This window comes from Gymnodraco acuticeps, unplaced genomic scaffold, assembly GCF_902827175.1.
Source record: "Gymnodraco acuticeps unplaced genomic scaffold, fGymAcu1.1, whole genome shotgun sequence".
Taxonomy (NCBI): Eukaryota; Metazoa; Chordata; class Actinopteri; order Perciformes; family Bathydraconidae; genus Gymnodraco; species Gymnodraco acuticeps.
Window position 1 is genome coordinate 583,821 of NW_022989867.1, and position 26,730 is coordinate 610,550.

A 26,730-nucleotide genomic window follows, 5' to 3' on the forward strand; every position below is an offset into this window, starting at 1 on the left:
TTGTACAGTATGAAAGGGTCTTTGTACCTTTCACTCCATGCTGAAGTTCACTGATGTCAGGAATCTCGGTCTGTCTCTCGTGTTCAGCATCCTCTGGTCCGTCTGCATCACCTGGAAACTTTAAACAAACAGATATGTAAAGTAACATGTGTTGGTCACAGACTTTTTTACATGCAAACTTCATGTCATAATCTTTTTGTTATCCTTAAAAAAAGTGCTGGATATCACAGCCCTTACTGTATCTTATCAGTTGGATTGTGTATTATTGTCTAGTTGGGGTCCTTTTTATTTTACAATCGTTTTTCATGAGACAGTCAAATTAAATATTTGTCCTATGCCATATTCACATTCATTTGTAAAACACGTAAGGGTAAAAGACAAACATCTTTAACAAATATAATGCAATGAATAAGCTTAATTGTCACAGAAGCACACATAACGTCATATCTAAACAAATAATTTCCTTGTCCCTAAAGCATTGACTACGCAATTTTTCGTCCTTAAAGAGCCTGTGACACGAGTTTCCCCCATCATCCAAACCCATCAATTTGAGTAAATATTGTCCCCTTGAAAACCGTTACTGAACTGATTTTGGATATTTGTACTTTGATAACCATTAATCTGCCCTTCAATGTTGACCATTTCCTGGATCTTCTCGGGGATTCTTCAAGTCCCGCCAAATTATGTGTGACGTCATTGCGGGCACCGCGCTCCAGCTGCACCGTTCAGGATCCCAGCATCTGCATGTAAACGCACGATGGTGCACACAGCAGCAAGCTCAGACAGCGATGACAGTTTAATTTTGAACGTGTCTGAGAGCTCATGAGGCTGAAGGATCGCTTTATGTTGTATCGGTTAGAAGTTTAGGAATTAGGTGCGTCAATATGGGCGATCATACGGTCATGTAGCCAGTGGTGGAATGGGACTAAAAATTAGGGATGCTCCGATCGCCAATTTCGGGGCCGATCGCCGATCGCCGGAATCAGTATCGGCCGATACCGATCGCCGATCCGATCGAGTGGGCGGGCCTAAATGGAAGATTTAAACATCACTTTAAATCTTCCATTTAAAGAAATGTTTAAAACTCAGTTAATGGGGCTCATTCACTGGAGCTTCCACAAACAACAATCAACTTAATTATTACATTCAAATGATGTACATTATTCAAGTTTACATTCACTTTGGATAATAACACGGGAGAAATTAGCGGAAGCGCTCTCTTTTCCTCTCTCCCTCTCTCCCCTCTCTCCCTCTCCTGACAGCCTGTCAGTATCTCATGCAGCTCACTGATCCAGTAATGAGTGACCCGACAATGAAGAATACATATATTTATAATAACTAGTTTAGCTTGTTCCAGAGGTAGATAAAATAGCTAAGTGTGTTAGGTCTAACTCTTACGGTACGTCCACACAGCAGCTTTTCAAAAATCTTCAAAATCTTGGAGCTGGGCGTGTCTGAAAGCTTGGGGATTTTTTGCGAGCAACGCGACCAACAACCAATCACATGAATCTCCCGACCCCGACATACAAAGCAAAAAACCCCGGGTATTTTATGCGAGCAATATATATATAAACTCCCCAAACAGGCGAAAACTTACCAGTTTCACCCACTGTCTCTGCCACCTCCCTCCATGCCTGGTTCCTCCGGTTTGTATCCCGTTAATAGTTCTGGTCGTAAAGAACCGGGTGATTTGCTACCGTAATTTCTCGTTTGGAATATGAGGAAATTAACTGCGGTCTGGTTCTCCCTGTGTGTGTTTCGCTGTGCTTACCTGTCCGGCGGGCGGAGCTGCAGGATTTTCTGTTGCATACTGCTATTTTACTGTCTTTTTCGGACACCTTAAAATAATGCCAGACCGGTGAAGCCATGTTGGCGAGCTTGTTTTGCAGCTCACAGAGAAAAGTGTCATGTATTTTACGTCATGCGATCGGCTCTCGCGATCGGCATGTTTAGAGAGCACCGATCGATCGGTAGAGAGTGAGTATCGGCCGATATCGATCGGTGACCGATCGATCGGAGCATCCCTACTAAAAATCATCCCGGGACTCTCGACCGACTCACTTCGGTACCGCTAGTAAATTGTCAACGGGGGGAGTGGGGGATGTCAGGGGCGGCGGGTGCTGTAGATAGTAAATGTAAATATGTAAATATTTGTGTCACTGCATCCTGGTCAAATACAAATATAATGTATAATGTCTGTGTCTTTGACATTAGCGCTGCTAGCCACCTGTGCCCTGTATTACGAAGCCAGTTCAACAGACCCTGGATATGTTTGAGTAACAAACTAACAAACAACAACAAACTAACAAACGAGATCTTGCTAAGCGGTCCTACGACGCTGGTTATCAACTCGGTAAATCAAGCCAGGGTTTCTCTCACCAGCTGAGAGCGCGTTCACGTCTAAGACAGGAGTGGATCTGACTTTAATTACATTTGACTCAAGTGTTTCGTCAACATAATGTGTTGCTTAAAATAATACTTCTGCATACAGTATGTGACACTGTAAGTGTTGCACGACCAGATACGGCAGATAAGGAAATATATGATATATTATGATATTATATGATCGATGATCTGATTGATGATGTAATATGAATGATAAGTGCGACACGTCGGCGTCTTCTCGGCATACGGCAGTTTAAACTGTATTTCCTTTATCCTGTAATATGACTTGAGAGATTTAAACTCTGCACACTGAGTTGATCTCTTTTCTATAGACGCCGGAGGCGGGCAGCGTCAGGTAAAAAAAGTTATTTAGCCTTCCCAAACCTGAGCCTCACGCGCCGCCTATGGGGGATGTGCTAGTGATTTATCCGACCGGCCCACTTCGGTACCGGCGCATCGGGATTCGTCCCGATGGCCAGTCCGCCACTGCACCCAGCCCACGTAAACTGTCAACGGGGGAGCCTCGCTGCGGGGAAACGGTGGACCTAGTGTCATGAATGGAGTGGGAATAATAATAATAATAATCCGTGCATTTTATCCATTAATTTCCCCAACATTGTGGTAAACAAAACACACGTTTAATCCATGTTGGTGTACTACAACTACAAAAAGCATCGGTTTGTTTTCTCATCAGGAAATGCAGACCGGCTCAAACAAACGATTTTTAATCATCATTCTCACGATCATTTAATGTATCATATGTTCGCCGAATTGACATGAAAGCACTAATAAATGTAGTTTCATCCACTTGAGTTTACAACTACAAAAATAATCGATTTGTTTTTATATCACATCCTACGGGAGGAAATTCAGCAGCTCTCACTACCGATTTTTAATCCTAATGTAATCATCATCTTCACCACGATCATTTATGTTTATGTTCGCCGAATTGACATGAAAGCACTGACAAATATGAATATACTGTAGTCAACTTCATTAAAACGTTATTAACGTGCCTAAACTCAGTAATTCACCATTTCTACGCATGACAACACACTTTGTCCGTGTTTGGCTCTCTCGCCGCACAGTGAAGCGTTCCCGCATTGACGTCACTTCCGGCTTCCCCCAAAACTTCAAAATGAGTCGAAGGAATTTCCCCGCGATGTTTGAAATTATTGATATTTAACGGAACGGTATCGCTTTTTCTTTTTTAAACTGACGGTTCGAGATTACTAGTTGCCCAATATTTCATTGTACAACAGTTGTTGGGATGCTGTCACAGGCTCTTTAAGATGCAGGCATTAAGTTACATGTTCACGTTCTGCTGCCACAATAAGTCGGTTTCTCCAGTGTAATGATAATAAAATGCTAAGTAAGTATTAGTAATAATATTAATAAAAACAACAAGGTTTGGGTTAGTTCGTTTAATATGATGAACGTTAACCAGTAAGCTTCAATAATTAACTCCAGCTCAACAAACAATATTGCAATCTCTACATTAACGTTAATTCTGGAACCAACTGGAAATGTGAGATTCATATTTTTAAAATACACATATTTTATAGTGAGGTTAATCTCATATACAGTACGCTGGTCTTCAACACTGTGACGCTAGTTGTCTGCATCGTCAATAACAATTCATACAGTTACCTAACTAGCAAATTAACTATCTAATGAACGAGGATGACCTTATTTTACCAACCTCACACAGAAGCCTTTTGTTCTACAGTATAATCCTTCTCAATGTTGTACGCTTCTCTATTATGTTTAACTTGGATGCTACGGATAGCATCGTTAGCACAGATGTAGCTTAGCTGAATAAAAACACCAGTAAGAAATAAAGTGCTTGAATTTCACTTACCGAAGAAACTGCATTCATGGACGGTCTGTTTTAACCGCAGAGCCACAAGATAAGTACGATATTTCAATGAAGAATACTCCACCAGGCATGAACACAACAAACACGTCCGAGTTCAAGTTGTGTTCTCCGGATCAGCCAAGCAGCTGAGCCCCTGTAGCAGCCTGGAGCTAACGGAGCTAGCAGAGAGACAACTAGCAGTTTGGTACTTCCATTTCATTACAATGACTTCCGTTACAGCAAGAATCCCCCTCACACACATAGGTGAAACACATGCACATTCCCTACTGAGAACCTTTCAGTTAAATGTTTTCAGGAGTGTGTGTGTGTGTGTGTGTGAGGTTTTCAGTGAATGTGAGAGTATTTCAGTAGTATGTGTGTGGGGTTAATTTTCAGTTGCGTGTGTGTGAGGTTTAATTTTCAGTTGTGTGTGTGTGAGGTTTAATTTTCAGTTGTGTGTGTGTGGTCAGTAGTGAATGTGAGAGTATTTCAGTAGTTGTGTGTGCAAGGCCAGATGTTTTCAGTAGTGTGTGTGCAAGGTGAGTTTGAATTTTGGCCTACACGGCCCCTCATAACAGCCTGAGAATGCCATGCTAGCTATGTGGAGCATGTAGCACACACACACACACACACACACACACACACACACACACACACACACACACACACACACACACACACACACACACACACACACACACACACACACACACACACACACACACACACACACACACACACACACACACACACACAGGCACCAAGCAGTAGTGCAGGGGGGTCTTAACAGATTAGTACGGGGGGCATGTCTCCAAGAGAGAAGCGACACGCTCTACCCCCCACTGAATTGGATTCTAACACCACATGGCATGCTGTGTGTGTGTCTGTGGGTGAGTATGTGTGTGTGTGTTTGCATGCTCAGACTGACTGTCTGGCACAAGCCAGATGGACAGACTCACCTCTGATGGTGATGGAAACAGTTTGGATTTATTAGGATATCATCATGTAATGCATGTTATTGCTGTGACGTATTGGGGACTACTGTTATGTTTCATTGTGCGTGTGTGGTCATATTGTTGCTGTGTGTTGTCTATTGGTTGTGATAGTGAGGTAACACTCCTACAGACCTTCACTCGTCAGGGATAAACTCAGCAAAGACTAAAAAGGTAATTGAAGTTGATGTTCAAAGGTTACATTGTCACACTTCCTGCACCAGATTGTACTGCCATAATGTGAGTTTACAAGATCATTCAATCCTGCTGGTGTAAGCTCAGGAATGAGTCTAAAACCCGGAAATTGGTTAGCATTTCCCCTCATCTGGAAGTCCACCTTTTTGACCATGTTTGTGGTTAGACGCCTGAAATAAGGTCTGTGGTTAACATAAGCTGAAGGGATTTTTGCGTTTTGTACTAGAAAAATAAAAACATGTAGTTACCATAAATATAAGTTTGCCACATATGTTATTTTCTTCAATATTCCAAAATCAAATGATAAAATCCCATTGCTTTTTGTCGAGGGAGCCCTTGGGATGCAATTTATAGGTTGGCCTACACAAATACATCATCCCTACACCACTCTGATGAAGATCTAGAATTAGTAAAGGGGTTTCAGCTCTAACTGGCTGAGACACACTGCAGGCAGAGCCTTACCAAAGCTATTAGAAATGCATTCTTAAACTGGCTGAACAGGGCCTGATAAACTGGGAGACATTTGGACTATTTGTGGTGAGCACAAAGCAGAATTATACTTTAATGTTAACAGGCTGCAGACAGCACACAGGCTGTCAGAGAAACACATGGACAATGAGAAGAACCACAAATATTCCTACTTCAATCAGTGTGTGTGTGGGTGTGATATGTCTACAGATATGAGTGGGAGTGTGCCAGACAGCCGTGTTCACTTCATTAGTCTCCAGTTAATCTCTCAGCATGTGGTGCATAATTTAGGCTCGCACACAGTTTATACACACACACACACATACACACACACACACACACACACACACACACACACACACACACATATTCATCATATTTTTTCAGACCTGCAATATGTCACATTGCTAGCTTAATCTGTGTTGATGTGTGTGATGGATTTGAGTCATGCAGACATGCTCCTCTTTACATGACTCTGACAGCTAAATAAAGGGGAAGTACATATGAGGAATATATGTTACTTACATGTTTACTCTTGTTTCTTATTATCCTAGTGTGAACCCTTATTTGTACTGTCCTGTGTTTCACTCTTATTCTGTTGCTGCTAAACACCTGCATTTCCCCCCAGGGACTAATACAGGTGAATCTTATCTTATGGTGTGAGACAGTCCGTGAATTTAAGTAAACATGAAAAATAACTAATTTCTATGGAAAAGGGGTGACTGACTTGAGTATATAGGGACAAGTTTAAAAACTAAACCAACTACAACATAATAAAGCTCATGGTGTTATTCATTAAGACTCAAAATCCCCCAAATCAAGCAGCTTTAGATCCAATCCATGTGAGACTTACTTCAACAGCAAGGGAAGGGAAATGGGCCTATATTTTCACACTCTAATATATAATTGAGGGATCGGGATGAGCATCACACAAGCGTTCATAATGTTACGTTTTCAAATGCAAAGTGTTAAAATCCGTCAGGCTGTGGGAAAACAGAAACAACTTTTCTTCCTCATTATCACAGCCGTTATAACTCACATGCTGCATGGAATGACTTGTGCTGGATACTTCATCAATATCCCCGCCAGATTCTCCAGTTCTCCTGTGAACTACCTCATTTGTAACAAATATAATATTGAAGGGACTGTTTGATTTTTATTACACCTACACCAATAACATGGCCTATACACAGGGCTGCACATAACTGGTGCGCATGCGCACCTCCGCCAACAAAAGAGCACCGTGTCATTTGAAAAAAGGCGCATTTGCGTACCAACATTGAGAGAGAGAGAGAGAGAGAGAGAGAGAGAGGAGAGAGAGAGAGAGAGATAGAGAGAGAGAGAGAGAGAGAGAGAGAGAGAGAGAGAGAGAGAGACGAGAGAGGAGAGAGAGAGAGAGAGAGAAGAGAGAGGGAGAGAGAGAGAGAGAAGAGAGAGAAGGGAAAAGAGAAAAGAGAGAAGAGAGGAGAGAGAAAATAGAAGAGAGAGAGAGAGAAATATATTTGCGAGTTGCATATGAACCTATGATATGAACTCAGGGCCGGCCCGTAGCGCTGGCGTAATAGATGTTCGCCAAGGGCGCCAGATCTGTGGAGGCGCTGCGCTGACAGCTCTGGGAGGGAAAAAAACATTTTTTGACTGTTGGGGCTCATCCTAATTTTCGGCCTTGATGTAACGATATTCACAATTAAGTAAATGTAACACCCTTTTCATCCCGATTACACGTTTCATTTGCCCTGTACGATGGACGCTGTAAGTGATGAAAATGGGGGATGTTGGCTTATCTGGCGCCCGCAGCTCACAGCCAAAGTGCGAGGGAGAGAGGGAGAGAGGGAGGGTGCACCGGTACCGGCGCTGTTGTTATTAGAATCTGGTGCCGTGCTAGCTGCTCTAACGGATATAAGAAGAAGATGTTTCTACAATAATGTGGAGGGAGAGTCCTCTCCAGTCAGACTGAGAGGCTGATACTACAGCTCAGTGAGGTAAAGGACTCTGAGTGTTTAGATAGTTCACTTTAGTCTAAGTTCAAACGGTTTGGTCACAATTTATGTAAACACATATTTTCAAGGCACTCCTTTATAATTATTGGGATAAACAGGTTTGAAATCATTCCAATGCATACTATAGGTTAGTAACCAAAAATATCCTTTAAAACTGGAAAGATACAAACAAATGCATAATAAATAAATGTTAAGGTAAAATAAGATATGAATGAACAACATAAATAAAATAAGTTACATTAATTTGTTATTGGCTATGGTAGGTTATTGGTTATGTTCACATACTTATTTGATTACATCCACTTGTCTAAGATGACAACAGAGACTTTCGATCCCAAACCAAGCTGTTGACTTGTGGATGCAAGCTTCTAATCACAGACTCAACCAGAGAGGAAGAAGTAGGCCTACATCATCAGCTACCATGTCTGACAGAGAGGGAGACAGTGAGGAGAACAGTCAGGAGGGTAGTGATGACAGCTTGTAGGATTACTGGTCGTGCTAATGTTGTCTTGTGTTCACCTCTGCATGTGTGTTCTGTGTTCACCTCTGCATGTGTGTTTAGTGCCGTGTGTCTGGCAAATAAAGTCAAGACCCCCTCAAAAGTTACGGTTTATTTCATTTTAAGGATGAGCACCAAGCAACATCTCCAGGTGCTCCTTTGAGAACCAGGGCCAAAAAGTTATGTGCACCCCTGCCTATACAGTAGCTGCTGCTTCACACACTGGCTGTGCACACAAGCACAGGATCAACTCTAGAATACTTTAAATTATTATTTTCAAAACCCCACTCACTGGAATATGTATTGTAGCTGTGTGTTTGTTTGTGTGTGTGTGTGTGTGTGTGTGTGTGTGTGTGTGGTGTGTGTATGTGTATGTAGATAATAACCAACATGCCCCTGATTTTTCAAGTCCTCTACGCAAACGCTCTTTCATCACACACATTGATGGTGTACAGCTGTCCCTGTGTGTGTGTGTGTGTGTGTGTCAGAGTGTTAAGCCAGGAGTCTCTCCGACACGTGGCTGCTGACACACCCTTACTAACATCAATGCCTTTGATGACAGCTGTCAGCTGACACTACAGCTTGACCTCCTGACACCCACCCACACACACACACACACACACACACACACACACACACACACACACACACACACACACACACACACACACACACACACACACACACACACACACACACACACACACACACACACAGATATCTTAAGACCATTTATTAGCTTTTTCATTATCTGTAATATCTGACGACTAAGCATTCTCAATATGCTGATGATGCCACGTTTATACTATTGGTTAACAGTACGGTAAATCATGCAAACGGATGTGTAATCCATGTGCATCAAAAACTAATTTAGTCCAGACACCCTCTGGCCTTTAGGGAAATCAGATCCCACTCTCTTTGTGTTGTTTAACCAATAAATAAATCTACATTAAAGAGGACATAATAATAATAATAATAATAGATTTATTTTGTTAGCGCTTTTACAGGTGCTCAAAGACGCTTTACAGATATAGTGAAAAGAAAAGAAAGGAACAACAAATTGTTATAGTTAAATAATACAAAAACAATCACACATTAAAAGCCAGATTGAAGAGGTGAGTTTTTGTGAGTGTTTTGAAGGTGGTGAGGTCAGTGCAGTCTCTGATGGGTTGTGGGAGTGAGTTCCAGAGGGAGGGGGCAGCGACGGAGAAGGCTCTGTCCCCCCAGGTCCGGTGATTGGTGCGGGTGGGGATGGATAGGAGGTTGGCTTCTGATGAGCGGAGGCAGCGGGAAGGGGCGTGGTGGTGCAGCAGGTCTGTGAGGTAGGGGGGGGGGCCTGATTGTTGAGGGCTTTGTGAGTAATGAGGAGGACTTTGAAGTTGATTCTTTGACCGACGGGGAGCCAGTGGAGGTTCTGGAGGACGGGAGTGATGTGGTGACATGTTATGCTAATTCCCAGCTTCATATCAGTATGTAGTGTCTCTACTGTGACATGTCTCCATGCTTTAATGCTCAAAAGCTCTTTATTTGTCTCTGTGCTGCAGCACCTTTTTTCACCCTCTGTCTGAAACCAGAGCCCAGTCTGCTCTGATTGGTTAGCTGGCCGGCTCTGTTGTGATTGGTCTTAGAGATGTCCCGCCCCCTTAGACTTTCACGTATGCCAGCCAATTGAAGCGCAAGTGTTAGCGATGTCACTATGGGGGGAACACAGGGATTTGAGCCTTTGCAGACCATTGACATGCACACAAACCTGTAGAACACTACAGGAGAGAACACAAAGAATACAGGCCTCTTTAACTGTCATATTCTGTATTATTTCCTGCCATGTTTCCACAGCTTGGAGTCCCCTCACATTCTCCCTGTTAGCACCTCTGTTGGAGTGTGCATGCTGCAGACAGACACGTGTCTCTCATATGTGTGCGTCTGGAAACACAAAGACAAGCTGCCCCGACACACAAAGGAACATTTGGTGTGTAAAGCCGAGCTGGAGACTTCCACAGCAGCTGAGCCTCTGCAGCTGGAGCTCCTCTGCCCGCTGCTCACTTCCTGCTCCATTCTGCCTCCATGTTTGAAACAAACACTGCCGTTTTCATCACTCTTAAATGACTGCCCATCTGTGTGAGTGTGTGGGTGGAAGAGAGAGAGTGTGCGTAGTTTTCCCTCGGCAGGAACTCCTTATCTCATAATAACTAACTGGCAAGGGGGAAGTGTGTGTCTTTTAACTCTGTGTGTGTGTGTGTGTGTGTGTGTGTGTGTGTGTGTGTGTGTGTGTGTGTGTGTGTGGAGCACTTGGGAATGGGAGGTAAGTGAGCATAAGAGCAAGTCATTACAATGAAGGGCATTGGCAAGGTAAATACATAAAGCATGCACGCACAGCACTTACGCAACTCTGACTAAAATGTTAGCTCCTTTCTCAGCCCTCGCTACGTGTCCTTGACCTTCATGAAAAACGTCCCAGTGAAAAAAATATTTAAAGAACAATTCATAAATCATTCATATCGTCCCCCGGTGACACGGAGCAGACCTTTCAAATGTATCCACACATTCATAAATATCACAATCAGAATACTTCATTTATCCCGGGGGAAGCTGGGTTTCAAGACAGCTGCCATATTATAGGGAACTAAATAAAAGATGAATGAATACAACTATAAACACAAGGAGTTCAAGTATTAATGTGCAATAAAAAGATTGTACTACAGTACATAAGGTATTTTCCAATACATATAGTGGTATATTAGTGTATTAATAGGACATTAAGACTGAACTGCACAGTTTAAAGGGGGTTGAACTGGATTTTTAAGGCCGATATCAAGATTGATATTTGAGGGTTTGAAAGAAACCCCATAATGACACAAGGAAAGAAGATCATTTTATCCCAATACTTCCTGACTTTCCTACCCTGTGGCTCTCAGTTCCAAAATGTGCAACAACGGTTAAAGACACTGTCATCATAGTTCAATGATGATGCATACAGGTGGAGCTTATACACTGTTTTCCCTTTTACACGTGCAGTAACTCGGTTCAGAGGGGATTAGCTTGGCACTATAAAGGCCCTGACACACCAGGCCGATTTCGGCTGTTTTCGTAAGTCGGGAGACGAAGCGTGTCCTGTCGCCCAAACTCAATTTGGTGTGTCCCGCACCGTCGACCGTGACACGCCTTATTTGGACTGCCTGTCCCGATGCATGGCCGATTCAACATGTTGAATCGGCCATGCATCGGGTCTGGCAGTCGGACCAAACAATCACTCTGATTGGCTGTTCAGCTAGCGAATCAGTGCATGAGAAGCGAAACGGAAGTGAGGGACGCAAACAAACGATTTAAGAAGGCACACACAGACTGATATTCATTTTCATCTCATCATGGCGATCTGGAATGACGCAAACGAAGACCTGCTCATCACATTGATCCAGGAGAGGCCAGCTCTGTACGACATCACAGACAAAAGGTACTCGAACCGAGTAGTGAAAACCGGACTCTGGCGAGAGATTGAAACGCAACTTGGTTTCTCGGGTAAGATTATCTTTTTCATCAATTGAGCTCTTTAGCAGATACTGTTGGCTTTTTATTGTTTGCCAGCGTACAGTGACGTTAACGTGAAATGTAATTTATTATTTCAATATAGATATGAATTGGACATGCTAACTATCCACAATGCTTACATCGTTTATTTGTGTGCTTCAGAGAAAGAGCTGAGGAAGAAGTGGATTCTCTGCGAACCCAGTACACCCGGTACAGGAGACTTGCCCCTTCGGGTAGTTGTGGAGCACCAAAGACGGGCAGACAGCAGTGGATCATAACCAGGCTGCAGTTTGCACACGCTATTTGTTGTTGTTTATATCATGCAGTCTGTTCTTCTTCTCTGTCTTCCGGTTGTTGCCTATTTTTACTGAGGAATACACACTACCGCCGCCTGCTGGTAAGGAGAGTTATTGCCACTCACGCACTGAAGTCTTTGCGGTGTGTTCCCGTGCGACACATGGCCAAGACGCAGGAGAACACGGCGACGCAACAGCCGACGTCGGCGTCGGCGAGTCCTCTGGTGACTGCTTGGTGTGTCAGGGCCTTAAGAGTTAGACCCATATGGAACAATATCCAGCCTCTACACAAGTCTCCACCATTGATGGTTGATATTGATAGTGTACTCATTGTATCCTACAATAGGAACATTTTGGAGAAACAAACAGTGTTCTAACTATTTCTATATCCTTAGTGCCTATCTTTAGGGTTGAAACTAATGCTGTGTCTTGATTCAGATATGCTCCTTAGAACATCCTCATGTTGTGTATTGTTAACACTTAAGATGAATGTCGACAACAAGTGATGACCGCCACTGTTACCTAGCTATGCTTTCGTTGCAGGCAGCAAACCATTACAGACTGCTTAACTAACCCAATAACATGACAGTGGCTTATCTTTGACACTGGCATAGTGGTATGTGTATTACATTTTGAAAAAACTCACGTGTGTAACCTTTATTTATATATTGCTGTGTTTACTGCAGCAGTCACCGCTGGTCACGCTACTTCTGTTAGCTAGCCTAAAGGGCGATGGTTGATTGTGAGAAATGTCCTGCATTCCACATTCCAATTTTTGAATGTTATGAGTGCAAAATGTGGGTACTCCAAGTGCATCTGGCTCTACTTTGCATTAGGAAATGATCATGTATGCACTCAAAACACCACATGTAAGTACAGGAGTATGTGAATTGAGACACAGCACAAGAAAACCAAGTGGATTGCTTTGAATTAAAGGGGTTTCCTCAGGGGAGCATGATCTCAGGAGATGCCATATTACGTCATGGAATATCTTTCTGTGGGATGTTTGTTGATAAAGATTGTGTGCATAGAACAATATGGACACAGGCATAGTGAGCGGTTAGATTAGAGCTGCAGGCAACCAACTCTACTTTCACATCATCATCAGTAAACAACTTTACCATTCCATGCCATGCTATGAAAGAGGATTCATGCTGAGCACGTTACACAATCTGATTGCAGTATGCTCTACGGAAATAAGGCAACCAGCCTCTCATCCCACATTCATATATAGCTTTTCCATTTTCAACATGATCCAAAACACCTCATATAAGTGTTACTGTCCCATGGTGCAGTTGAGGGATCTGTTTGGTTGTTTCATTCCAGTTTGTGCTTATTCATTTATTATGAAGCAGACAGAGGAACACATTAGGAGAAAGAGGAGCAGCTGGAATCAACCATTACCAATCACACACACACACACACAGCATGTCACCTGGTGCAGTAAAGTGCTTACTCATCCAACCACAAGATCAGAGCTGAATTATTAACAATCTTATTATTTCCTCTGAAAGCACACACACACACACACACACACACACACACACACACACACACCACACACACACACACACACACACACACACACACACACACACACACACACACACACACACACACACACACACACACACACACACACACACACACACACACACACACACACACACACACACACACACACACACACACACACACACACACACTCTCTTCTGTCTTCCCCTTCTTATCAAGGTGAATTGTTCTGCAGGGTGCAGTGATGTGGAGTTTTAAATTCATTAAGGTAAGCGTTGCTATGGCGTTCTGGCATAGGGACATTTCATCTTGTAGTTTTCCATGTTTGTTAGGAATGATAATGAAGTTATAGTAATCTCACCAGATGTCTCCCTCCTTATGTGTTCAAGTTCAGTAATGCCAACTGCATGCATGAATACAAATGTATAGCATTGTGTGTGTGTGTGTATATAGATTGTATATATCGGGTCCAAGCTATCAGCTCTACCAGATTGAGCTCGTATGTGTCTTGCTGACAATCATTTAACGTTTTTTTGGTAATAAACATTGAAATAGCATCGTCTCTGATTGTTGGAATGCAATTGCATTAATAGAACATTTGTTTATTCTTTTAAATAAACATATGTGTGCATTACCTGATTCAGCCACATTATCATAAGGACATTATGTGTTTGAGAGCAAATAGGATTGTAAGAATAGCAGCAATTGAACGTCTTGTGACCCTATACCAGTGCATTGTGGGACACAACAGGTAAAGCATTAAGACTTAAAGATCTGCAGATGAATCTGATCATTAAAAAAAATGTTCAGCTTGTGAGACAACTGAAACTCAGTCTTGTTTCTTCATCATTATCTAACCTCTCAACTCCTTCAACGCTCTGATAACACTTCCCCCATAACACCAGGCGCCAAATACTACATATACATTTCCTAAAAGTTCTATCATGTCTGTATAAAGATGTCAGGAACATCTACGTGTCAGAAAGCCATTACTTACTATAATGTGTTCCTAAAAGGTCTGCTCTGTCCTTCCTGTCAGCAGGTTAACCGTCTTTCTACATCTCTGTATCATGAAGCCTTCTCTCGGCATTACTCATACTGAACCTCACTAAGAGGACACAGTGTAACAAGTACAGGACACACCTTATTATCTCAGCATATTGAAAAATTATTTTCTCTATAGTGCCTTCAAATCAATGCAGCATTGTATCACAACACTGGAAGAGTAGAACACACCTCTCCTAATTGGATTTGAGTGTTTTTATAATCTTAAATGAATATCATTTGAAATGTTTGCTATATTTCTTTAACTGGAAATTGACAAGAATGTCCCCACTGAGAGCCAGAATAATAATGATAACAGTTGAGTTAGGGTTTACTGCACTAACCACGCCTGTACATAGACTTTGATTCACTACACCAATGCAGATTGTCAATAACCGGTAAATGTTTGGAAACTCACACACAGCACCAAGAGCAACCTTGGGATGTTGGTATGACAAGAAATAGAAGCATGCACCAGAAAACAGTGACAATAACAGGATGTGTGTGTGTGTGTGTGTGTGTGTGTGTGTGTGTGTGTGTGTGATACAAAAACATCCACAGCTCAGCCAGGAACAATTGCACTGAATGTTCTATCCTCGTCTGTTGCTTCAACACTTTTCTATTTTCAGCTACATATTGCCTCTCCTTCATTCCTTTCCTTCTCCCTACCTTACCTTGCCCAGTGGCTTGGTGCTGCTCTCCCAGTTCCTCTTCTCCATGGAGGGGGGCACCTGGTACACATCCTGCCCAGCTCCTGTCCCCCCAGTGTGGCCTGGCCCGGGGCCCAAAGAGGGGGGCACCTGGTAGATGTCCTGCCCAGGGCTGTGGTACTGTCTCTGGGCAAGAGAGGTTTTGCTGGGGGGTCCTGGAGGGAGTCCGCTCGGGCCAGAGGGGATCTGGTACACACTTTGAGGACTCGGTTTGGGGCCGTGGGAGGGGGGCATCATGTACACAGAGTCAAGGTTGGGCTGTGCGGGGCTGGAGTACGCCGGATGCATAGATGTGTACTGAGTGGAGGGGAGGGGCTTAATGGGATACCCAGAGGAGCACGTAGCAGACGACGTAGCAGGTGATGGTTTGGCGTAGGCGCTCAGAGGGGGGAGGGGTCTCTGGATGGAAGAGGGACAGGAGGCCGGCTCCGGCGTGGAAGGCATGGCCTGTTGCTGCTTGCTGTCGTACATGCCGACCAGAAGCTTGAGACGGTTGCCGGGGACGATGCCTTGGCGACCGTGGAGGGAGCAGAGCCACCAGCCGTCCAGACCCTGCGTGTCCCGCTCCAGCACCGTCATGATGTCCCCCTTACGGAAGGACAGCTCGTCCGGGGACTCCGCCACATTGTCGTACAGCGCCTTGGCCAACACGTTCTGTGGGAGAAGGAAATATTTAGAAATATAATTCATACTCAGGAGCGTCCATGTTTACCTTGTGCTGTTTTTGTTTTTCAACAAATCAACAATTTAAACGAGGCCGTATTATGCCTTTTGAGGTTCCCTTTCCTGTAGTGTGTCCTATAGGTTTTTGTGCATGTCAATTGTCTGCAAAGGCTAAAATCCCTGTGTTCCTCCAGAGGGAATTTCTCTCCCACACACTCCCCCCCCTTGCCTGAAATGCCTCCATTGGACTCCTTTGTTTACTTCTGTAACATAATGACATCACTATGTAACACTCGCGCTTCAATTGGCTAGAGCTCCAACATATTGTACATGATAGGCTAAGGGGCGGGACATCTCTGAGTGGTTGACCAATCACAACAGAGCCGGCCAGCTAACCAATCAGAGCAGACTGGGCTCTGGTTTCAGACAGAGGGTGAAAAGAGGTGCTGCAGCACAGTATGAGAAACATTGAAGCATGGAGACATGTCACAGTACAGACACTTAATAGAAATATCAACCTGAGAAAGAGCTCCTTGTTAAGGTAAAAAGTCAAAGTCAACAAAGTCATGTTTAAGGCCCGACATAATAATAGAATACCAGACAAAGTAAATAAAAATAAAAATGTCATGTATAACCCTTTGTAATCATTTTAAGATGAACCAAAAAGCAATGAAAATCAGATTTTTATTCTAGAAAAACACATTTGTGTAATCTGCTAGTTAAGGTTAATAAAGCAGTGTAACAGGAAAACAAGTCGTCCACAAGGCCAGTGTGTTAGATGTTGTTACTGTGTGGAACAAGAAGAACTGCTGACAAGACAAAACAGCTCAGTGGGCTGTACAGCTGTCTGTTCACATTTCCAGTGTGTACTCAGATTGTTGTAGTGACGTGAAAGTCTTTATCTCTTGTGTTTAGCATTTGATAGTACATGTGCTGGTCGATCCTGTCCACGCAGTCAGAACTTGAAACCAAAAAATATATTTTCATGTGTGAACATAACAGACAGTTATAGCAAGATTTTGTCTCCATTTTCCAATGTAAAATACCCTGCTACTTCCTCCTCCCTTATAATTAACATATTTTGAATGCCTCATCATTATCAAATATTTGTATGGGTCCATGATATTGATCGACAGCACACATTCAGTATTCATACTTTTTAGGGATACTTCTAATGAGTCCGGAGTTTGGAATGGAGAGCCAGCAGCTTTGATAAATGTCCCTGTGGTGAGTCATGGGAGTGTGTCCTCACGGGAGATACACTGAACAATCCACAGCCACAGCTGTGCATAGAATGAGAACGGCAGCTCCAGCCATATTCCAATTAATTTTCATAAATGACATGCTGTGTTAGCATGCGGCCAAAGAGAGGGCAAAGTACAAGGACACTGAACCACTATAACTGTTTGATCAAGGTAATAAACCAACATAAAAGCATAAAAAGTCAATATGACTAATTTTTTATTCAAAAGCTATCTGATCGGTAGTGTCCCAACATTTAGTGAGGAAAGCGGATCATATTGCATTGCAAACATAATCAACATTCATTCACAGTAACAACAAACACATACAGTACACAAATTAAAAGGTCAAAGAGATTCACATTCCGCATGCTAATCTCAATGCTATTTCAGACGCTAAGTAGATAATGATATCAGTAGCTGTATTGTGGCTTTGATTTGAAAGATAAACCTGATCTCCCTTTTTCTTACAGTTCCTTTCTGGGTCTTTCCTTTTAATTCAACATGCATCGTCAGGTGCTTCCTGCAAGGATACAAGACTCATGCTTATCTTCCTGTTAGGATTCAATTAATGAATTGGGCTTTTGTTTTGAAAAACATGCATTATTCTTAGCTTTCTGTAAAGATACAGTAACTCTAAGGTGCTTTTCATTTGTAAAACAGGCCTTGTCCAGAGCGTCCTGTAAGAATATAGTAACTCTTTGGGCTTTTATTTTGAAAAACAAGCCTAAACTTAATATTTCTGATAATATACAGGCTATTTAAAGGGCTTTTAATTTGAAAAAAAAATAGGCCTTGTCATTGCTTCCTGTAAGAAAACAGTAACTCTTTGGGCTATTATTTAGAAATCATGCCTCATCCTAATCTTACTGTTAAGATACAGGCAGTGACACACACGCACACACACACACACACACACACACACACACACACACACACACACACACGCACACACACACACACACACACACACACACACACACACACACACACACACACACACACACACACACACACACACACACACACACACACACACACACACACACACACACACACACACACACACACACACACACACACACACACACACACACACACACACACACAGAACTGGCCATCTAAATGAGGCCATGTAATTGGCTTCAAGATTTATAGTGAGCCTCTCTTTGGCTGAGGGCCAAAGAGGGCCTGTCCATGACCTCACAGGGGGCTGGGAGCGAGACAGAAAGAGACACTCCACTCTAATTGACTCACCTCATCAACTTCATTCACCAGTTGTGTTAACAGGCGAGGAGAATTCCCTCTTTAAAGGAAACAACTAAATGTCAGACACTCTAAAATGATGTGGTACTCAGTTCATTTGTCATCAAAACTCTTTCCTAGAGACTCATCTTTTCTCTGTCTTTCTTGTCATATACTTTACTGACCTTTAGTCAAAATGCATTGCCTCTTGTTCCATCACATGTATATCTGAGCCTCACTGTGGACTATGATGTTATGACAAAGTTTAACTTAACGATAGAAGGCTGGTTCATACGATAAGGTTTTCTCTGAGCTCACCTTAAATCTCAGTGTAACATACCAGCAGGACTTTGTGACATCACAACTAGTTTGGAGCCAATTGGGGTCCAGAATGTAACTTCAATGATGACACTTCAAACCTCCACAGCAGATTAACTGAGACTTCCAGCTAATTGACTTTTAAGATTAACAATATTTGCATTCTCATGTCATTTGGAAATTCTCTGTGCACAACTGAAATACAGACACATCTCTTATCTCTTATTAATGTCTGTGTTATCACTGTGAGGTAGCACAGTCCATGCAACAATGAAGTGTCCTCCTGTCTGTTGTAAGGTTGATCTGAGATGTGTTTCGGCTGCATTAGTGCATGTTGGATGTGAGATGAAAGTGTTGTGCTGAGCTGCATGTAGAGAGAACTGTTTGAAGAGTTCTCTCTAATAAGATACAGCAGTAGCAGGAGTGTTGCAGTTGAATAACCTTAAAGTCCCATTCACTGGCTGTGCATAGAGGATGTTATGCTTGTCGGAAAACAGAACACTTTGCTTTGTTTGAGAGAACATATACCAGTGTTTGAAAGGGATTGCTGTCCAACAAAGTGCTTTATGATATTGTAGCAGGTGTTTGTTCTCAAACCAAATAAAACCCAAATTACATTTCTGTCGAGGTACCAGGTAACAAAATCCTACGAAGGGATAAAGTCCATGATCCAGGCATTTGTTGTGTTCTTACTTTACTTCTACCATTACAAAGTACAAAGAAAAATGGCTTCTTGGTAATGCCTCCTACCTTGCCCTAGAAAAAAAAAACAATTAAAAAAACGATCAATAAAAAGCGTAAGCCCAGTGCCTGAGGCTGCCTTCAAGACAACATCAGAAACAGCTACTCAAATAGATTAAATAATGATGAGATAACTCTATACAACAGCAAGTCAATGTTTAGCCAATAACTATTACAAATAAATAGCTCCAACAGATATGATAGAGCTCAGAGGGGCTGGATGAAAGACAAGCTAATCATTAGAGTCATGTTAGATCAGACCTGCACCAGTGTGTCAGGACACGGAAACAGAACAGGTGGCTGTGGCTAAAGGTAACACACACACACACACACACACACACACACACACACACACACACACACACACACACACACACACACACACACACACACACACACACACACACACACACACACACACACACACACACACACACACACACACACACACACACACACACACCACACACACACACACACACACACACACACACACACACACACACACACACACACACACACACACACACACACACACACAAGGAAATCCCCTATCTAAGTCCAGTCCAGTGTCCAGAGAAACAGGAAGTGCAGAGGATGATTCACACATGAGTCAATGGCTGGACCCTGAGGTCCTACAGTCACCCTGAATAGCTTCTCATGCTCTCTCTATTTCCGTCTCTTTGTCATTCCCAGTCGAGTTCGTCCAATCACAGATCAGCACAACTTTTAGAATGAAGTTAGTGTCTCCCCAAATAAAGCTGCCATACTGTAGAAAGGGTAGAGATTGAATCCTGTTCATTACATATGTTTAAAAAGGGAACAGTATGCGTAATCTACATAGTATTAACTGGTTAAACAATTGGTTTGTATTGTACCCTGTTACTACATGAGATATGAGATGAAAATATGTCATTAATTATTACAAAGGCTAAAATTATCCAATGAAAAGTTGGTGTTTTTAAGACATCGTTATTAATATTCCAATCCAACTTCCCATTATTGAAAATTGCATCCTATTTCGATGGGAAAACAAGGATTTCTTTAACTGAGAACTTTATTATAACATTTCTGGTTGGATAACGTATTCTTCCAAAGATATATATAAATAAAAAATAAAATTGGTTTCATAGTTCATAGGATCTCCACATATTAACACAACTTTTATAGAAGTAAAAAGCTACTGTTAGGCTATAAACGAATTACAAAACGGTAGCATAACATAACATGACATGGTTTGATGACGTTTAGTCTCAATTAGTCACTATGGAACATAAAACTGAACGTATGATGAAGATATGTAAATAGAAAACATATATTTTGTAGAAAACTGTATTGGCACCAATATTGAACATTGAAACAACACCCAGGAACAAAATGTCTGCTCCTGCCTCTTCTGCAGTTGCCCTGCAGCAGTGGTCAGAGGTGATTGTAGGAATTATGTTTTGAGTAAAGGTAGAGAGATTCTCCATGAAACATGGCGGCTGGGGCTCAGGATAAATGGGCGTCTTCCAATCAGAGGTTCAGTGGTTTGATCTCCAGCCCCTGTAGTCAACATGTCAAAGTGTCTTTGGGCAATAAACTGAAACCCAAAGACTGGTCCTGTACGTCATGTCTACGGTATTGAAGTTTATGGAAGTCACTTTGGATAAAAGCGTTAGCTAAAGTTGCACGACGAGACGGCGTACAGAGAGGAGGTCGCAAACCTGACATCTTGGTGCCAGGATAACAACCTCCATCTCAACGTCAGCAAAACAAAGGAGCTGATTGTGGATTACAGGAAGCAGCAGAGAGAGGGACACGCCCCCATCGCCATCAATGGGACTACGGTGGAGAGAGTCAGCAGCTTCAGGTTCCTCAATGTCCACATCACTGAGGACCTGACATGGACTCATCACTGAGGACCTGACATGGACTCATCACTGAGAACCTGACATGGACTCATCACTGAGGACCTGACATGGACTCATCACTGAGGACCTGACATGGACTCATCACTGAGGACCTGACATGGACTCATCACTGAGGACCTGACATGGACTCATCACTGAGGACCTGACATGGACTCATCACTGAGGACCTGACATGGACTCATCACTGAGAACCTGACATGGACTCATCACTGAGGACCTGACATGGACTCATCACTGAGAACCTGACATGGACTCTTCACACCACCATCATCACCAAAAAGCTCGACAGCGGCTCTTCTTCCTCCGCAGGCTGAGGAGGTTCAACATGGACTCCAGGATACTCTGCAACTTCTACAGGTGCACCATAGAGAGGATCCTGACCTTCTACAGGTGCACCATAGAGAGGATCCTGACCTTCTACAGGTGGACCATAGAGAGCATCCTGACCTTCTACAGGTGCACCATAGAGAGGATCCTGACCTTCTACAGGTGTACCATAGAGAGGATCCTGACCTTCTACAGGTGCACCATAGAGAGCATCCTGACCTTCTACAGGTGCACCATAGAGAGCATCCTGACCACCATAGAGAACCGCAGTGACGCATCCTAAAACCCGGATGTAAACTCCTTCGGTTCCTTCGTCAAAAACGCCATGCAATTTCTCCATAGGATTTTGGAAAATAGCTGGAAATAAGGTCTGTGGTTGACACACATTTAAGAGACGGATCACGTTTTGTTCAGCCGGATAATCTCCACATGTCTATCCTACTTTTATAATTTTCTATTCATAAATCTAGTCGCAAGAAGCAAAATGCTAACGTTATGCTATAAAGGCACTACAGCAGGGTCGCTGCTTCAACGTCACGCCAACTTAAGATCCATATTCAAACATACAGATTGTAAATGGTACAAGTTGAAGTGTTTGTTTGAACAGTTTGCAGGAGGCAGGAACTTGCTTTCAAGCAGAACAGGGCAAACAAACTTAGCGGGAGTGTTTTACGTGTTCGGTGTAATGACGTAAAACGGCCTGGACAACTTCTGTAGTCCTATTCAGCCACTTGGGTTACCAAGACCATCGTTTTTCAGACACGTAAACTCTTCATAAATCACAAGTGGGTCACTGCTGATGGATTTAATGTCGTAGAACAAAACGTGATCCGTCTCTTAAATGTGTTTCAACCACAGACCTTATTTGGAGCTATTTTCCAAAATCCTATGGAGAAATTGCATTGCTTTTTATCGAAGGAACCGGATGTGGTAAAAATGCTAACTTACTTCCGGGTTTTAGGACGTGTCACTGCGGTTCTCTATAGAGAGTATCCTGACCTTCTACAGGTGCACCATAGAGAAGATCCTGACCTTCTACAGGTGCACCATAGAGAGCATCCTGACCTTCTACAGGTGCACCATAGAGAGGATCCTGACCTTCTACAGGTGCACCATAGAGAGTATCCTGACCTTCTACAGGTGCACCATAGAGAGGATCCTGACCTTCTACAGGTGCACCATAGAGAGTATCCTGACCTTCTACAGGTGCACCATAGAGAGTATCCTGACCTTCTACAGGTGCACCATAGAGAGGATCCTGACCTTCTACAGGTGCACCATAGAGAGGATCCTGACCTTCTACAGGTGCACCATAGAGAGGATCCTGACCTTCTACAGGTGCACCATAGAGAGTATCCTGAACTTCTACAGGTGCACCATAGAGAGGATCCTGACCTTCTACAAGTGCACCATAGAGAGGATCCTGACCTTCTACAGGTGCACCATAGAGAGGATCCTGACCTTCTACAGGTGCACCATAGAGAGGATCCTGACCTTCTACAGGTGCACCATAGAGAGGATCCTGACCTTCTACAGGTGTACCATAGAGAGGATCCTGACCTTCTACAGGTGGACCATAGAGAGGATCCTGACCTTCTACAGGTGCACCATAGAGAGCATCCTGACTGGCTGCATCACGGCCTGGTACGGCAGCTGCACCGGCACCGCCCTCAACCGTAAGACTCTACAGAGGGTGGTGAATCACCAGGACGGAGCTGCCATCCATGGAGGACCTTTACTCCCAGCGGCTCAGGAAGAAATCCCTCCGGATTATTAAAGACCCCCATCACCCCAGCCACAAACTGTTCTGTCTGCTGCCGTCTGGCAGGCGTTACCGCAGCATCAGGACTACAACCACCAGATTCAGAGACAGTTTCATCCCACAGGCAATAAGACTGTTAAACAACTGAACTGTTGAAGCAAAATCTGTTAAACACCTGAACAGCAACATCCATAACATTAATCTGGCTGCAACTTAGAAATGATGTATCTAATATATCATATTCAATCACTTGCATATAGACTCTTATTGCACTATTTCACTTTTTTTCTTTTTGTATTTACTTGCAGTTTTTTCTGTTTTTCTTCTTCTGTGTTATTGTGTTGCACTGTTGGAGGAGCCTGTGACATAAGGTTTCCATTGTCATAACTACACTGTAGCTATATACGCATGACCAATAAAAGCCTTGAACCTTGAACATGTAATGTTTTTATTGTAAAAGTGGATTCATGATCCAAGACTTATTCACTTTCTATCATACTGTACAGTGGTGAGCTGAGTACTGTTTGAGGTACAGAATTACAATGACAAGAATAGATTTCTGTTAGACTCTGAACCCTAACCCTTTCTGTCCTGCTTTACATTTATACTTGGCTCTGGAGACAAGTGCTTGACAGACCCATGGACCCGTGATGAGGTTTCTACTGCATTATAAGGTACTGCTTTGTGGCAGTAAACATGAATTAAGCTTTGAAAAGCCCAATCAGCTTAGCATAGCAATTGCCGCCAAACATCCTTGTCTGCTATTCAGCAAGAGAAAGCCGTCAAGTAGACACTTGTAGGAGCACTCTGCAGCGGCGGCTGGCAATGTGGAGAAATGAGAGCACAGTGGGAGCTAATCACATTAGCCAGACCTCTGGGGATAAATCCCAGCAGAATGAGGCCCCACAACGACCGTCACCGAGACAACTGGCTGCGGCAGAGCGACGCCAGAACTTCAATGGCGTCGTGTCGTCAGGGAGACGATGGAGGATGAAACAGGACGGACAAAGAGAGGCTTTAAAGGGCGGACACTCCTCCTCTCAGGACTTTACTAAGAGAACTAAACATCTAATGGGAACGGTTCATATATGACGTCTGTTTAGCTTAGTTGCAAATATAATATATCTTTCAATAAAAAAATATCACTTTAGAAAAAAGTACATACTTTGATCAACTGATTAGGTCCTCACGATTTTGGAAAAACAATCATTCATTTGTTTGACATTGCATTTGCGATATATTATGTGGAATGATAGGTTTTAAAAAAAACTATTCACATTTTTATAAAAAAACTGATCTCTTTGTGATTTGTTAAGAAGATTTTTAAAGTCTGCAGGGCTCGACAGTAACGGTTGCCAGGTTGCCATTTACTTGCAGTTTTTTCTGTTTTTCTTCTTCTGTGTTATTGTGTTGCACTGTTGGAGGAGCCTGTGACATAAGGTTTCCATCGTCATAACTACACTGTAGCTATATACGCATGACCAACCATTCAGAAAACATGTCAACCACTTCTTGGCCTTTGGTTTCCATCAGTGGCAACCAGTTTTTAACATAAAGAAATAAGGACAGCAAACAGCTAAATGTGCACCCCAAAATAGATAAATAGGGATGTCCCGATCACCTTGTTTTGCTCCCGATCCGATTCCGATCATTTGATTTTGACAATCTGCCGATACCGATTTTTCCAGATCCGATCTTTATGCAATGCATTAAGAGGAAAAAAAGGTAACAGATAACGGCTGGTCATCCAACGCGATGAATTCAGCTATCTTGGCTGTTATTTTTTTTGGCCTTTTCACTGTTCTGGGCCAGTTTCTCTTTCCTTTTTAAAAGTCTCTGAAAGTGTTGGTTGTTTCTGTGCCGTTACCTGAGTGGCCGCTGTGTACTCGTCGTGTTGTTGGTGTTTGTTTCTCAGGTGGCGTATTAGATTGGTCGTGTTGAACGTAGCTCTGTTCTTTCCACCACACGGAACCTCCTTCTTGCAAACATTGCATCTGGCTGTTACACTGCCTTCGGTTTAAATTTTATAATACTTCCAAACTCCTGACATTTGCTCTGTCCCGACTCCCGAGTCACCAGCTGAACGTAGTCTCTCGTTAGCTTACTGCTACTATTAGACACTGCGCCCACTCTGTTGCCAGCTTTGAGAGAAATAAGCAACCAGGTCTATGAAAACAAGCCCACAAGAAGCAACACTTACATGATGTTGTGTCATTTTAAACCAAAACTAAGGCCTCAGGATGACTTTAAGACGTGAACATGGTCATTTTTGTTTTGTAACATTAAATACAATTATAAAAATATTTTATAAAAAAAAAATATTCCCGATCCCCGATTTTTTTCTCCCGATTCCGATCTTTTGAAATCACGTGATCGGCTCCGATCCCCGATCACGCGATCGGGACATCTCTATAGATACATGTTAATTATTTGTTGTATTAGGAGTGATATTTAATTATTGATGTGACCAGTCGGAACCTGATACTTAAGTTGCACGTGCATTGGTGTGATTACGGAGCCAGAAATCGATGCACGTTTACTCGCGTGCGCGGTGTGTTTGTTTTACAACAAATGGCGAAGCAAATTAAGTTGTTTGACTGTGGGGTAAAAAGTTCGGCCAACCCGTCAACATCTCAAACGAATGTTCAAAGTGATTCAACTGATAAAGCGCAAGGTGAACCCGAACGAAAGCAAAGAGGAAATGTGTAAAGTCTTGGGAGGCGAAATATATATGTACATTCTGCTCCGTTGTGCATTCACTTCCGGTAAAAGTTCCTTCAAAATAAGAGTCCCGATCTTATTACTACCAAAATAAAAGTGCAAAACGAAACTTTACCATAGGAACATATTAGCATAAAATCATAATCACTTCTATAAAAAGGTAACACGTTTTAAATATAGTTAGACATATTAAAGGTAATTCACAGCATTAATAATTCATATCTAATTCTTAACTGTGAATGGTTTTCATTTATTTAACATTAGAAATGTATTAGTCTGGCCAATCCAAGACTTCAATGCTGAAGGGTCAGT

The 26,730-nt window shown here is 42.7% G+C and overlaps 1 protein-coding gene across 3 annotated transcripts in view; it reads right to left on the reverse strand.

Annotated features, from left to right (window-relative positions):
* Window positions 1-26,730, reverse strand: part of bcar1 (BCAR1 scaffold protein, Cas family member) — a 116,531-nt gene that overhangs the window by 17,621 nt on the left and 72,180 nt on the right. For all 3 annotated transcript variants that reach the window (XM_034196271.1, XM_034196278.1, XM_034196261.1), the window contains exon 2: window positions 15,452-16,141. In XM_034196271.1, the coding sequence (XP_034052162.1) occupies window positions 15,452-16,141 (690 nt within the window). The remainder of the gene's footprint in view (window positions 1-15,451; window positions 16,142-26,730) is intronic.